This window comes from Melopsittacus undulatus, chromosome 12, assembly GCF_012275295.1.
Source record: "Melopsittacus undulatus isolate bMelUnd1 chromosome 12, bMelUnd1.mat.Z, whole genome shotgun sequence".
Lineage (NCBI taxonomy): Eukaryota > Metazoa > Chordata > Aves > Psittaciformes > Psittaculidae > Melopsittacus > Melopsittacus undulatus.
The window spans coordinates 9,013,319-9,027,148 of record NC_047538.1 but is presented as its reverse complement, the minus strand read 5'-3'; the positions used below and the strand labels follow the sequence as shown (position 1 = coordinate 9,027,148).

At 49.3% G+C, this 13,830-nt stretch overlaps 1 protein-coding gene across 2 annotated transcripts; it reads right to left on the bottom strand.

Moving 5' to 3' along the window:
• Window positions 1–8: 8 nt before the first annotated feature.
• GPR157 (G protein-coupled receptor 157) lies at window positions 9–11,965 on the bottom strand. 2 transcript variants are annotated; one of them, XR_004550169.1, is made up of 5 exons: window positions 11,456–11,965; window positions 5,422–5,635; window positions 2,838–3,032; window positions 2,118–2,393; window positions 9–805 (listed from the first exon to the last, which is right to left on the bottom strand). XR_004550169.1 is itself a non-coding variant. In XM_005143279.3 (5 exons), the coding sequence occupies exons 1-4, from the start codon at window positions 11,830–11,832 to the stop codon at window positions 2,172–2,174; spliced, it is 1,008 nt and encodes a 335-aa protein (XP_005143336.2). In that variant the 5' UTR covers window positions 11,833–11,965; the 3' UTR covers window positions 9–805; window positions 2,131–2,171. The 2 variants fall into 2 exon arrangements, 1 of the variants encoding a protein (XP_005143336.2); XM_005143279.3 differs by having other exon boundaries at window positions 2,131–2,393.
• Window positions 11,966–13,830: the final 1,865 nt, after the last annotated feature.

Sequence of the window (13,830 nt, the reverse complement as noted above, 5' to 3'; positions counted from 1 at the left end):
ACAACAGCTTGGTAAGGAAATACAACTTTATTTTGTAGAAGTTGGAGAAAATCCTTAAAATTCAAGCCAGTGAGGAGTTGTAAATAAGGTCAAACGCTATCTCCAAACAGCAAACAGATCCCCATCCCTCCCCAGCTCCAATACATCACTCCCAAAGCAAGAGCAGACTGAAGCACAAGCACTAGGCACCATCCAGCCACTGGTGACGGCTGCCCTTGCTGGAGGCTGGGGTGTACACGCACACATATCCCTGAGCATCAAGGGGAGCTGCAGAGCTCAGATCTCCTCTGGAGGCAGTAACCATGCTGACACCATAAACCCTGAGGATGACAACCCCTGTTAACCAAGCAGGAGGAACAAACCATTGAGAGGAGCTACCCATCACCACCACAGCACAAACACGTTTGCATGCTGTTGTCCACAGTCAACAGGAGCCAGGCTGGAGCTCCCTGGAAGACCTCATGGATTAGGACTGAAATCCATGGCCAGAACAGTCCTATTCAGCAGCTACTCGGTTTTCCTGTCACCGTGCCATTGTTCACCCCACAGCTCACAGCACATTTGCTGTGTCAGACAGAAAAGCAAAACCTCAAACAAATGTAAGATTTATGGTGGAGGAGGGAATAGAACCAGGAGGTTGGAGCCAAACAGCATCTTCCAGGGGACCCTGAGCCAAGTTCAAGACCAAAGCAGCTGGTATCCAATGCCCAGGAGGAGCAGGACCTCTTCCCATTGCTCTGCCACTCCAGCCGTGCTTCTCCCCAGGCTTGAGCTCCCTCTGTGGGACTCTGGGACGATCCTGCACCTGCCCAGAAGGAAGCACAGTTAAACTCCATCATTTAGCTCAAGCAACAGCTAAGAACAGGCAGGATGGGCCCATTCCTAAATCACAGCCGGGTACTCCAACCTCAGCCTTGTTTTCCTTTCTTTTGGAGCATGTGTGTGTGTATTTGTGGTGCTTTGCTTTGATTTCCCTTAGCTTGGTGACAATTTCACTTCCTCTCTTCAGGGCTGGCTCCAAAGCACTGAACTCAGCACAAATCTGAGCCTCATAGAAGTCAAGGTTGATGAGCCTGCAAGTTTCAAACACAGCTCCTCTTTCCAAGCCACAGGAGATGAACCTGAGATCAAGCTTCTGAGGTCGCTGCTCAGCATTTAGAGGTTTAAAACAGCCTTTTGAAAGGAAGAAGAAACCCTCCTGAAGCTGTCTCTGCCAGCTATAAGGTGCTTGCATCTGTCCTTGCTAGAGTCTAGGAATGATGAGGAATGGAGCCCCTTTACAGCCCCATGGAATGGGCCAATGAGCTTTTGAGGATCCCACCTTCCCATGCTCAAACAGTGTGCAAGGGACTTAATGTATTTAGGATAATAATAGAGTTAATGCCAAGTCTTCAGTGCAGGAAATAACAGGACTGGCCTCTGCCTATAGTCCCATGGGATGGCTGTATCCTTTAACTGCCCTGATGCTGTTAGAAAAAGCTCATGAGGCTCTGTCCTTTTTGCAAGAACTTACTATACAAATGGAAAAGAATTGTCAATTCATTTAAAAATCCTTCTTTTCGGGGGGGAAACTTCATGTTCTGGGGGGACAAGAACCAGTTATGTGCTTACACACCTGCACCAATGCAAGGACATCAGTGTCCTACCTTGTACCTGAAGTGATGGAGAGCTGCTGTCAAGTTTTTGACCCTATAGATATTCTACAGAAGCTTGGATGAATCTCTCTCTGTTTTCTCTCCATGGCGATAAGGAGCAGGGATTGCATTACCTTATGGGGAACACTTGGGGCACTAAATCCTGTGCAGCACTGAGGAAACACATGCGTGCCTCGTATTTGACATCAAAAGGGGACACTAATTCCTCTCGTACTGTCACTGGTGTCCTGTCCTTGTGGGCCAGACACCACTGCAGCCCATTTCCTCATTTACAGGCCTGAGTAACAAGCACTGTCCCAGCTCAGTTCTATAAATGGTTTCACCCCAGAGGAGCATGATGGGGAACTGCTGGGGAGCCAGACAGGGATCCCTAAAGCAGAAACCTACCTCTCTGTCAAGTGCTTGCTGGTGGCTGTTCCCTACCCCTCCTATCACCAAGGCAGGGCAGGAGGAAAGACTCACACTGGGTTTTTACCAAGGAAGAAGAACCAGCACCGAGATGCAGGCAGCCCGGGCTCAGGTGCTGGAGAGCAGAGGTTTGGTCCTCTCAGGGCCTGGCACATCCTTGTTCTTGGGGGGCTCTGGGTGCTGCCAGCTGCTGTTTGATCGCCTCAAAGGCCAATCCATCTCATCAGAGTGGCAGCAGCAAATGTAGGAGAAGAGCCGAGTCCGGACCACCCGTGTGCAGAGGACAAACATGATGCAGTTGGCACCCCCTTGGAATGTGTTTCCAATTCCCTGCAAGGGCAAGAGAGGAATTAACCAGCACTGTTCCTATAGGTACCCCCCAGAGTAGAGCAAACATGGTGTCAGACCAGCTACAGCAGTGCCCAGATGACAGCAGCCGCCACCTAAGTGAGAACAGGTCCAGAAAGATCAGCCTCGCACCCAAAAGCAGACCAACTGCAGGGGTTCCACAGTCCCTGCTGAAGGATGGATACCAGCATCTCGGGTCTGAGCCTGCTTTTCCTACAGGCATTTATAGCAACTCCTACTGCAGTTATTGTCTGTAGCCACTAGATGCTGCTGAAATAGCTGTTGCCGAGCATCCCGACCAGCGCTTGCCAACAGCATCAGCCAGTAAGCGCTGCATCCTGCCGCTACAAAAACGATATTAAGAGCAATAAAGCCTCATCTCCCTCCCAGATCCTCCTTCCAATGCATTTCCTGGCAAATACTTACATGCAGGACAACCAGGACTGAATTCTGCACTGCAGGGGAGTTACAGAGGGTCAGAATGAAGCGCACAGTGCTCCAGATGCGGAGGATGATAAAGATGACAGGGATGAGAATCAACTTCTTATCTGCTATGGAAGTCTGGGGCTGAAATGCAGGTGCTCTTGAGAGAATGGGGCGATACTCTGAGAGAGCTGCGTGCTTCCATGGAGGGTGGGAGAGAGACAAAAACATGAACAAAAAGCTACATTGGACATTCAGCTCCAGGGAGCCTTTCCAAAGCAAAGGAAATCTCTGCATCTCATGGGAAGTTAACAGGGACACACTTCTGAGCACCAGCTTTTAGCCACATTCTGCCCTCGCTAACGCAAACATTCCTGCTGAAGCCAAAGAGTGATAAACAAAGGATATCCGGCACTTATCAGAATCCCACTAAAGCTTTATATTAACAAACATCACTATGGAGTTACCAAGAAACCAGGCTATAACTGTGTAAGAATAAAGTATGTGGTGCTCCAGGAAATAATTTTTCTGGGCCAGCAATATATAGATATAGATATATAGAGATAGAGATATATAGAGATATAGATGATATAGATAGAGATTGATAGATATAGATATAATCTGGGGAGCAGTCTGGCTCATCCTTCTCAAACTCTTGAGTCTCTACCACGGCCAGCAAGTTCCACAAGGAATTTATGCCCATGCGAATGAAACCCTCAGTTTGTTGCCCGAATTTCTGACCATATCCTGTTGGCAATCGGCTTCCACAGACCTGGACAAGCCAGCAATACCTCTCTGTACCAGTGCGTGCAGGGAGCTGTGCCCTGGAGCACTGTGGCTGGAGGTGTAAGGCGCAGGAGACCTTCCTATGGTAGAAACCATTGGATGCTCTCAGACTCCTGGATGGGGAGAGCTGTGGCACAGAGAGCAGGTGCTGGGACACACAATGCTCAATATCAGGGTGTTAATGTGGGTGAAGGGATGAAATCTCAGCATAGCTGACCTGCAGAAAACCATTCCCCTCCCACCAGGGCTACAGGGCACACAGCTTCCATGCACAGCGTTCTCCTTCACCCCAGTATTCCCAGTCCTGGCACCTCCCTTCCTCCAGAACAGAGCTGTGTAACGACACTGCAGTGATTCAGTGACCTGAACCAAACCCTCCTGAGGGCTTTCAGTGCAGCTTCCCATCCAATCCCATATGGTCTTTTCCATTTGGAAAGCCTCCTGCACGTGTCCCCCATGACAGCTACTGCCACAATTCCTCCTGCCTCTCTGACTGCACTACTGCAAACCCCACTTCAGCTATTCCGACTGTGCACACAGCCCAAACCCAGCCCTGGCTGACTGTCGCTCTTCCTTGGAAGTGGGAGACCTCCTGCAAATAAAAGGACTCAGTAAGCAGGCTCCCAGACTTGGCAGAATTCCTAGCAATGAGAATAGGCCAGGCTGGACACAGGGGCTTGGGACAACCTGCTCTAGTGGAAGGTGTCCCTGCCCATGGCAAGAGTTGGAGCTGGATGAGCTTTAAGGTCCCTTCAACCCAAACCATCCACAAGGGAGATGCTCCACTCCGCAAGTGCTGTGTGCTGCTGCTCCAGCCCTCAGACCCCTGTCTGGGGACAGCTGCCTGCGCTCAGCACCATGTGAGAGGGTCATGGCTGGAGCAGGGAAGGGCGAGCAGGGAGCATGGAATCCTGGCAGAGCAGGAGGCTGAGCCTGGCCAGGTGCAGGTCAGGTTTCCCTGCGGTCATGCTGCTATCTTTGACAGCTCTGGAACACCACGTCCCGGCCCCTGTGTGTCAGGTGGTGACAGGCACAAGCAAACCCTTCTCAATGCCCCTTTCCAGGACCCCTAGGACTCGTGCTTATCCCTGTGGCTGCAGTGCAGCAAGCAGGTTTGCAGGGGCAGTGCTCTCCAGGACATCCATCCAGATGTGTGGGGGGGGTTCCCCCTAATACAACTTAAAGAAAAGGCACCTCTGGATGCATCTCCTGCCACCATCAACCCAGATTTCTCCAAGGTTGTCCTAGGTGCCCTGATTCTTTGTGTTCACAAGGAACAGAAGCAAATAAGCCTCTGGAATCTGGAACTCCCTTAGACAGGGCGTCTTCTGTATTGTGTGTGTGTATAGTGCCTAAAGCTATATAGTGCCCAAAGCTACATAGTGCCCAGACTCCCACATGGTGCTTTATGCTGCTAGTACGAAACAGGTATTAAACCCCTCAAACTGTCATTAGAGATCCTAAACTGACTGAGGTTAGATACAGCCATATGCTACTAGCAGGGTTAGTACAAGTGGATGACTGATTAAAGCTGACATTTGTCCCTCATATCCAGTTCCAATCCTTACATTTCACTCCTGTACATTCCATAACCCCTGCAAGTTTTCCAAAGGCTTTTAAGTCCCTGTGCAGCGATGCTGGAGGCTGCTCAATCAGGTGTGCTGCTTTTCCCATAGTGCTGGAGGCATTTCAGCAGTGCATGAAGCAATTCCTACTTGTGGAGCTGCTGAACACAAAGGGAAATCTTCGGAGCATGGCAGGACAGAATCACACAGCAAGCTGAAAGCAGCAAGGTACTCACCGCTCTGTTAATGTGCTTCTTGATGAGGAGGTAGAGCACTGGCAGAGTCACATAGGCCAATATCTCCCACACTTTCCCCGTTAGCAACATCCACAGGACCCGATCCTCTGCATCCAAGTTGACCCAGCACCAGCCCACAGAAACGTTGGAGGCGTCATAGCCAATCTTCTTCAGAGCAACAGCGGCCACTGTAATGCCAAGGGGGATACCCCAGCTGAGGGAAGAACATAAAGAGCAAGGTTATGCCAAGAACAAACTCCCTTCAGTCCCTCCACACCTCAGGGGAAGTGGGTGATGGACCAAGAGGTTCTTCATCAGACATTATCTCCTGGATACGGGTGAGGTTGAGGATGGGACCACAGCAGAGCATCTTGTAAGGTGACCATCCTGTAGGACCCAGCCATTCACATTCCAGAGCTTTCAGACCAAAAGCAACCAAATCCCACACTGATTCCTAAGGGTCATGTCACACAAAGAACTAGACACAAAGAAATCCCCAACTCCATTCCATCACTGGGTTTTGGTTTTAAATGTTGGGGTTAATCAATATTTTGGGAGCAAAAGAATAACTTCTGAAGAACCAAGGGCAGGTTTCTTCCCAAGGAAAAGCACTGGCAGTAACAGCCACAAGCCAAGAAAGCAAAGAGGAGCCATGCCCACACTGTCTGGAGCTGTGTTTTGCCTTTGGCTTTTGTCTTGACAGCAGAAGCAAATATAGGGAAGCATTTAGGAGAAAAATAAGTGGTGATGTTCATGAATCAAACCCCTCGGCAGCCTGGGCCGCCCACAAAGCTCCATGAGGAACAACTGAGAAATCCCACTCAGCCCTTTCCTGGGTGCTCTTCATAGCCAGGGCTTTACAGGCCTGGGATGTGCAATCACCCATTACCCCACACCTGAAACACTGCCCTGCATCCAGTGGGATGCATCATCTGCCCTTCCCGTGTTCACCCCCAGGGGAAGGTGCTGTGGAGCTTGAAGTGGGACAAGGGATATTTCTTCAACAGGCACACGAATGCTTCACAAAGTGCTCACTGAGCCCCCAGCACAACCCTCAGGGTCTCTCCAGATGCAAAGGCAGCAAAGCCATTACTGTGTTGCTTCCATTACCTTCCTGGTTCACACTTGCACCTCACTGACAGCCTGGAGCAGCTGCATGGACAGGGTCTTCCTCCTAAACCCAGTCTCAGTGCTGCGGACTATGCAGGCAAAGAGCAGTTTCTGAGACCAGATTGGCTGAAATGCCACAGCCCAACAGCAAAATCACAGCTAATCCCATGAGAGGTTTCAGAAATGCCCCATTTCCTGCTCTGAAATGATGTCTGAGTTCCCCTACTCATAAACTCACCCCAAACCCAAATACAGGGCTGTAAAAACCCCCACCAGAGTCAGCCTTTTAGCATGGTTAGAACATTTTGTGTCAGTGTTCAGGTCAGAACAGGCAGTGCTAATCCAAACCAGCGCTGTTATTTAAGGATGGTTCTGCTGCAGGAAGCCCTCTCCTTGCTATTATCAGAGCAGGCTTTCTGCAATCGTTCCAAACACCACCACCATGGAAGTTCCTGCAAAAATGAAGGCTCATCTTGGTAGAAAATGGTGGTTTGCCTGCAAACAAGCAGTACAAATGCACAGACATTCACATTTCAGTGTGCTTGGAACAAGTGACCACTAAAAGAATTCAAGAGAACTGGCACTTCCTTAAAGAAACCATATTAAGGCAACCAAGCACAAGGGAGGCCAGCACCAAGAAAAAGGAAGTGCATTAAGAACCTGATTTGCCTGCATAATGATCTCCACAGCAACCTGCAACTGAGAGAATTACATGAGAAGATAAAACCAGGTCAAATTGCTGTACATGGAAATAAAACAGTGTAAGTATGAACAGGCACAACGAGAGAGGCTGCAGCAGGATAGAACAGAGCACTAGGCAAGGGACTTCAAACCCTCAGTCATCTAGCCAGGAAAAGGAAGAATGTGGAAGCAAACTGCCACGCATCAGGCTAATTTTCACTGGAATGGTGTATTGGGATCCAATGGCACAAGCAACACCAGGGACAAGGGATTACAAGCTCAGGGTGAAGGTAGAAGCTAGAAACCAGTCAGGCATTGCAGTGGAGTTCTTCAGCTCTATTTTGGATAACTGGAAAAGAGAACTGAGAGTGGTGGCTTGGTTATTCTTCAGAACCTCTAAATGACAGATTCCCAAAGGCTGGGAAATACCAGTGCTAAAGCATCAACAGAAGAATCATCATACTTTACACCCAAAGCATATGTAAAGACTGGGATAAAAAGGACCCGGATAACAAAGAGAGAAATTTTACTCGGAGCCCCAAAGGCAGTGCAATTATATTGGCTGGGCACCCAAAAGCACTCTTGGATCTAAGCACAGTCAGTATACAAAGAAGGGAAGACTGCTTATATCTCTGTAAAGAGGCTGGCAATCCCATCTCTAAGGCAGATACAACAGCACTTACTTCCTAATACAGCCCCCCAGCAATCTATTAATGAAAACACATGCAACTCAGCCTATCTTTCCACATTGTCACCGGTTGGACTTGATGATCTTAAAGGTCTTTTCCAACCTTAATGATTCTGTTAACACCAGTGATGCATTTATACAAGGCAAGACAAGGACCCTTAGACTATAGCAGCAGACAGCTCAAGCTGTGTTGGCTTCCTTGCCCTGTGTGCCTGTGTCAGGTTGCTTAATAGCACATTTTGATTTATGCTGCACAGCTGCTCTGTTTCCTTCCCCCCAGAGGCTCTTACACACAGGGGAGGTTTGCTGTCACCTGCCTGCACAGGTTGGACAAGACCCCGTGCATCTGACCAGGCAGCCTGCAGGCAGTTCCTTCTGGGATGGGGATTATTACCCTGTAAAGAGACAAAAATCAGTCTTCTGGATACAGCAGCCAGCTTCAGGGCAGAGCTTTCCGTGCACTGGGAGCAGAACTCCAGACCAATGTTGCTCCAGGGTCATTTTTGACCCCTAAGCATGAAACAGCTTCCTGGTACCAACAGAGAATCCTCGCAGAGAAGCAGGCAAGCACTTAAAGCTAAGGCATGGGGAGGAGCTCACCCTTTGGTTTGCCTGACCAAAAAGCTTCTGTAAACTAAATGCTAAAGCCACAGCAAATTTCTTAGGTAGGGACACATGTCCAGTTCTGAAAGTCAGCACTGCACAGCCATGCATGAGGTAGTGCACTGAGGACGCAGGTGTACAGTAAGTGTACAGTAAGTACAGTAGAACATGAAAGGATTCCCAAGTAGTCCATTGATATGCATATAAGTATATGCATAGTTATAAATGTATATATAAGTGTATTTAAGTGAAATATGTAAGTGAAATACCTAAGTAAGAATGTATATACCTATAGCCACCTGCATAGCCTGACCATTAAAGGCAAATACTTCAGAGGTTGAATGCAATAGCAAATGCTATCAAAGCCAAATCAAGACACAATCTCTATGTGGGTTCTGGTGCATCCTCACCCTGACTTTGGATAAGCCGCTCTCACTGGAAGGATGACATTACCCAACCAAATCTATTTGATATTTAGAAATCCAGCGGCAGTGGGGGAGCCTGGGAATTGAGGCCCTGGATACCAGCACTTACACCTTTCCACCACATCAGTATTCCCAAAGCTAACTGTAGGCCTGTTTTCAAAGCTCGTACGAGCTCAACAGGTTTAAAGCCAAACCAGAGCCTGTAGCTCTCTACTGCAGCACCAGACTAGGTGGATGTGTAACCACAGGAATGAACCTGTTCAGCAGGTTTGATCCAGTGTGACATCCTAATTTCCCTAAAAAGAAAACTTCAGGTACTGACTTCCAATGTACATTTATTTGCTCCACTTGGCTAAAGAACAGTCTCTGGTTTTACTCAACACTAAAGAAGTATTTATCTTTACCAACACTTGCCCCTCATGAGTAACTACTTGTGAAGAACACGAAACGTGCATTTCAGCTCCATCCTGCTTTGAATCCCTTCCAGAAGTGTCTTGGAACGACTCAATGGTCACTGCATGATGACATTAGCAACCTATGAAGGGAGGGGGAGGAAATCCCAGGTTCTTGTCTAAATAAAAATACTGGAAACACCTTCAAATCCTTAAATCATCTGCCCTTTGCCACCTTTCCTGTTGCCTTAGCCCGGTCTCACCTACCTACCGCAATGAATGCGTGTGCTAGAATCTTTTCCTATCAGTTGCAACAGTTCTTATGCACATGGTACTAGCAGAACACCTCAGGCAGCCAGTAGCACTTTGAAGCACTGAAAAGTGTGAGGAGCCATCTCCAAGCATCATGCCCAGAATCAGGTTTTATGACTGAGTTCTCAGGTAATGATTAAAGTACAGAGAAGGAAAGAAGGAAGATGTGTCACAAGGGGATGGGCAGAGAACAGGTCTTCACTTGTTTGGCTCTTCATACGGGTCATAAAGCAAGAAGAAGCTTTAAACACTGGCTTTGCACAGAATGGGAGTCAGCTATGAAGAACCACCCGTCAACAGGGCTTCGGTGAGCACCATCTTTTAATGCCCCTTAAACAGGGCAAGTGGAGCTGATCAATACCAAGAGCAGAAGATGGCACTTTATTTCTAGTGCAAAGACCTGAAAATAAGCCCAGCAAATTGCCCAGAGGCCGTTCAGTTGAACACTTCCTTCCTCTCTATCATAGGGTTAGAGCAATCTCCCACTTTTAAGAGTGCATAGATTGCAGCCAACATTATTTCAGTGATCGTGCCCATTTGTTTCCTCACGTGGCAAATGATGAGGCTGAGAAGCCTTAAACCAGATGGAGAACTTAAAGCACAAGGGCCACACAACAAGAGATTAGCAGATAGGAAAATCACAAACAGGCCAGAGCTTTGATGGAGTCTGTAGGCAGCATCCTCATAAAGAGCTCAGACTCCTTTTCTGTTCCTTAAGCAAATGTGGCTCTTTACAGGCACTCCATCCTCTCCATAGCTCCTATAGTGCAACTCTATTCACTTGGTAGAGCACAACAAATGCCACTATCTCACTGCCTGTTATTTCACTTCACCTGTAGCTTGGTGCTCCTGAACGCAGTCACCTCACACACAGACACTGCTGTCAAGCAGCAAGTAGAACAGGTAGGGCAGGAGTCAGGCTCCTCCCGGATTCACACTTGGGCTTCATGTCTTTTTCTGGTCCACCTTTATGTGGACTCAGCTCTAATTCAATCATCTCCCAAATGATGCTGCTTGAAAATAAAAGCTGGGAAATATTTGCCTAAGAAACCAGCAAAAACTCAGCACGTGTCCTGATGGTTTTCCCCTTGGATCACTCCTCTCACCATTTCTTGCAGCTCAGAGGACTAAAGGATCACTGTTTTGCTCAGCGTGGAGGTAGCACATGATTCCCCAAGCTCCAATTGCATAATGAAAGCTTTTACTAAACATGATGTGGAAAAAACATGAGCAGAAACCTTGGATATAAAGCTGCATTATGGTCTGGTTTGCCTTGCCTTCAAACCTGCCAAAACAACCTTCAGCGTGCTTTACTAGCAGCTCCTGCCTCGCAGACTGCATTCTCTTACTAGGTGTATTGAATTACAGCAGCCTGCCTGGGGAAAGGGGGGGATCAACAGACCAGGCTGGCACTGTGAAGTCGGGATCCCGGGAAACAGAGCTCAGACCCAGGAATTCTGGCAGCAGCAGGCAGGTATTGCAAACACAAGATTCATGATACTATTTGTAAGATGTAAGCGCAGGTTGTAGGAAAGCCCAAGCTGGGGTTTTCAGTGGTTCTGTCTTGCCATAGATTACTCTCTGCAATCCTACGCAAAACACTTTTATCTCTTCCACAACCCATTTCTTTACCTGGGGAGGGGGAATTAAGCAGGGCTGGTTAAATGACAGCAAACTCCCTGTTTATAGGGAACTTGAGAGTGGCAGACTGTCCTTAAAGGAAGAGTAGGTGACCCAAGCATCCATCCAAGCACGTCACCACAGAGGATTCAGTGAGATACTGAAGGGTCCACATCTCATACCCTCACAGGAGCAGCACCCACCTCATGACATGAAAGCAGCAGAGCAAGCTTGTGCCGGTGGGCGAGCCCCTCACAATGGTGATGTAGAGGTAGACAGCAATGGCCATGGTCCAGAAGAAGGAGCTGGTGTTGGAGAAGGTGGACAGGGCACCCTGGAGCACGCAGTCCCACGAGGTCCCGTCGAAGTCCCGCAGCACCCCATAGAAGTACGAGAGAGCCGAGAGGAGATCCGCCAGCGACAGGTAGAGCAGGAGCTGTCGGGGCCGCGTCCGCAGCTCGGGCCACAGCGCATGGGTGCCCACGAGGAGGCTGGAGCCCAGGAAGGACAGGACGCAGGACAGCAGCACGACCACCCGCTCCGAGGCGTACAGCTCGGTGGGGGGCAGCGGGGGGGGCATGGCGGGGGGACGCGAGAGGAGGAGGAGGAGGAGGAGGAGGAGGAGGAGGAGGAGGAGGAGGAAGGAGCGGCAGCACCGCACCGGGACAACCCGAGCCGGGAGCACTGCGGCGAGCGGCAGAGGGAGGGATGAGCAGCGGGGGAGCCGGGGCGGGAGCGGGGTTTGTCCGTCCCCCCCCGTCATGTGAGCTCCGGGCCCGGCCCCCCCCCCCTGCGGGAATCCCCTCTGCTGGCGGGGATTCGCCGGGACGGGGCTGGGACAGACGGAGCCCTTTCCTTTCAGTTCCAAACGCTCTGGGCCCCGCCGGCGCCGCTGCAGCCGGGACCGGAGCCGCGGCACGAACTGACGCTCTGTCAATGCTGGCTGCTAAAGCCATTCCTAAGGGTGCTGAGGCACAGGGCGCCCACAGAAGCTGTGGCTGCCCCATCCCTGGCAGTGTTCGAGGCCAGGTTGGAGCAGCTGCTCCAGTGGAAGGGGTCCCTGCCAGTGACTGGAGCTGGAGGAGCTTTAAGTTCCTTCCAACACAAACTATTCCGTGATTCTACTCCCTCCTTCCCGAAAGAGAGCACACAACACTCCCCTTTCCAAGGCAGAACTCAACTTTGCAGACCCCAGTTTGAGCCGCTCATGTGCACACATACTGATACAGAGATCAAAGTATCAGACACCTCATCCTCCCGAGGTGGCCCCAGTATCATCTTTACCTTCCCCATCCCTTTGAAGCTCCCAGCGCCGACTCCTGCCGCATCCTGCAACCTGTGAGGCAGAAACCGATAAGCAGACACAACAAAGCGTTCACCAACGCGTTAAACACATCTTACATTTCTGCTGATAAGGAAGTGCCTTTTTTTCTCCCCTCTTCAAACAACTTCCAAGCTGAAAGCATCTCCATGTTTGCTTGTCTGACTTGCCTGATATTTCGCTGGCTTCCGCACAGAGAGCTCATACCTTACACCTTTCATGTGGAGTGATGGGCTCAGTTTACAAAGGGGATAGTTATTGTTTCAGGTGTCTTGTTCTCTTCCACAGCTCAATCATTTCCCAGCTGCCACAAAGGAGCCCTGCTGAACCCGGGTTTTAACAAGGTTTACACTGAGCTGTAAACCCAGCGCCTTATCCCCTACCCAAGCTCCTCTCAGCACCCTGAAGCCATCGAACACAGCCTAGAAAACACATCTGATGGAAAGATCTTTGAAGAAACCCCATAAATCACTCAGGTTTTGCATAGTACTTTTAGCTGTGCTGCCCCTTCAGTTTCACATTCCCATCTACCAAGTTGAGAAGGGGTTCTTCTAATTTTAAATCACTTCCTTTGAGTCCTGTATTTAGAACACACCATTTCACAAGTTTTACAGCGTAACTACTATTTAATTAAACTATTTTTGCACTATTGCCACTTCACTCGGAAAAAACAAATGCAAAAATAAACCCACATTCCTATTGGATGTATAAGAAGGCCACATCCTGCTAAATGGTTTTAAGAGCTGTTCTCCCTATTTTTCCATGCAGCAATATCTCCTTCCACTCCTCTGCTGCATGGCTGTACTCAAATCCTGCAGCCAGTTCCACTGCCTCCTTAAGCTTTCCACTTTCTTCATCTGATTTTCACTTCTAAGTTCACATCCAATGCCCTAAGGAGCCCTGGGAGGCCTTGGGATGCATCAGTTTGTCAGGACAAGTCCTCACACCCACTCTGGCAGTTCACAGAGAGCTTTTTACTCGCATCCAGCTCTGCCTTGGCTCCTACATTGAGTGCCAGCTCTGAATGAAGCCTTTCCAGCTTTTTATCAGCTTGTTAAGCCGGTTTCACCACAGCACAAAAGGGTCTGTAAGGGTCAGCACTGTGAGCCCCTCACAAATGAGCCCTTTTACACTTCAGAGCTTTTCAAATCCTCAAGTCCCAGCTATACCCAGGCTTTGTGTCCTGCTTCTTGCTCACCTGGATGCATCTGTCATTTGCTTTGGTAGTTACCCCCTTTGGAAACAGCATCATTCCAT

Excerpts from the sequence above, each read along its gene's own strand:
- GPR157 (XM_005143279.3), bottom strand. The coding sequence starts at position 11,832 with ATGCCCCCCCCGCTGCCCCCCACCGAGCTGTACGCCTCGGAGCGGGTG. Across the intron at positions 5,636-11,455 it reads TGCTGCTTTCATGTCATGAG|CTGGGGTATCCCCCTTGGCA; the intron begins GTGGGTGCTGCT and ends TTCTTCCCTCAG. Across the intron at positions 2,394-2,837 it reads CAGTCCTGGTTGTCCTGCAT|GGAATTGGAAACACATTCCA; the intron begins GTAAGTATTTGC and ends TTGCCCTTGCAG.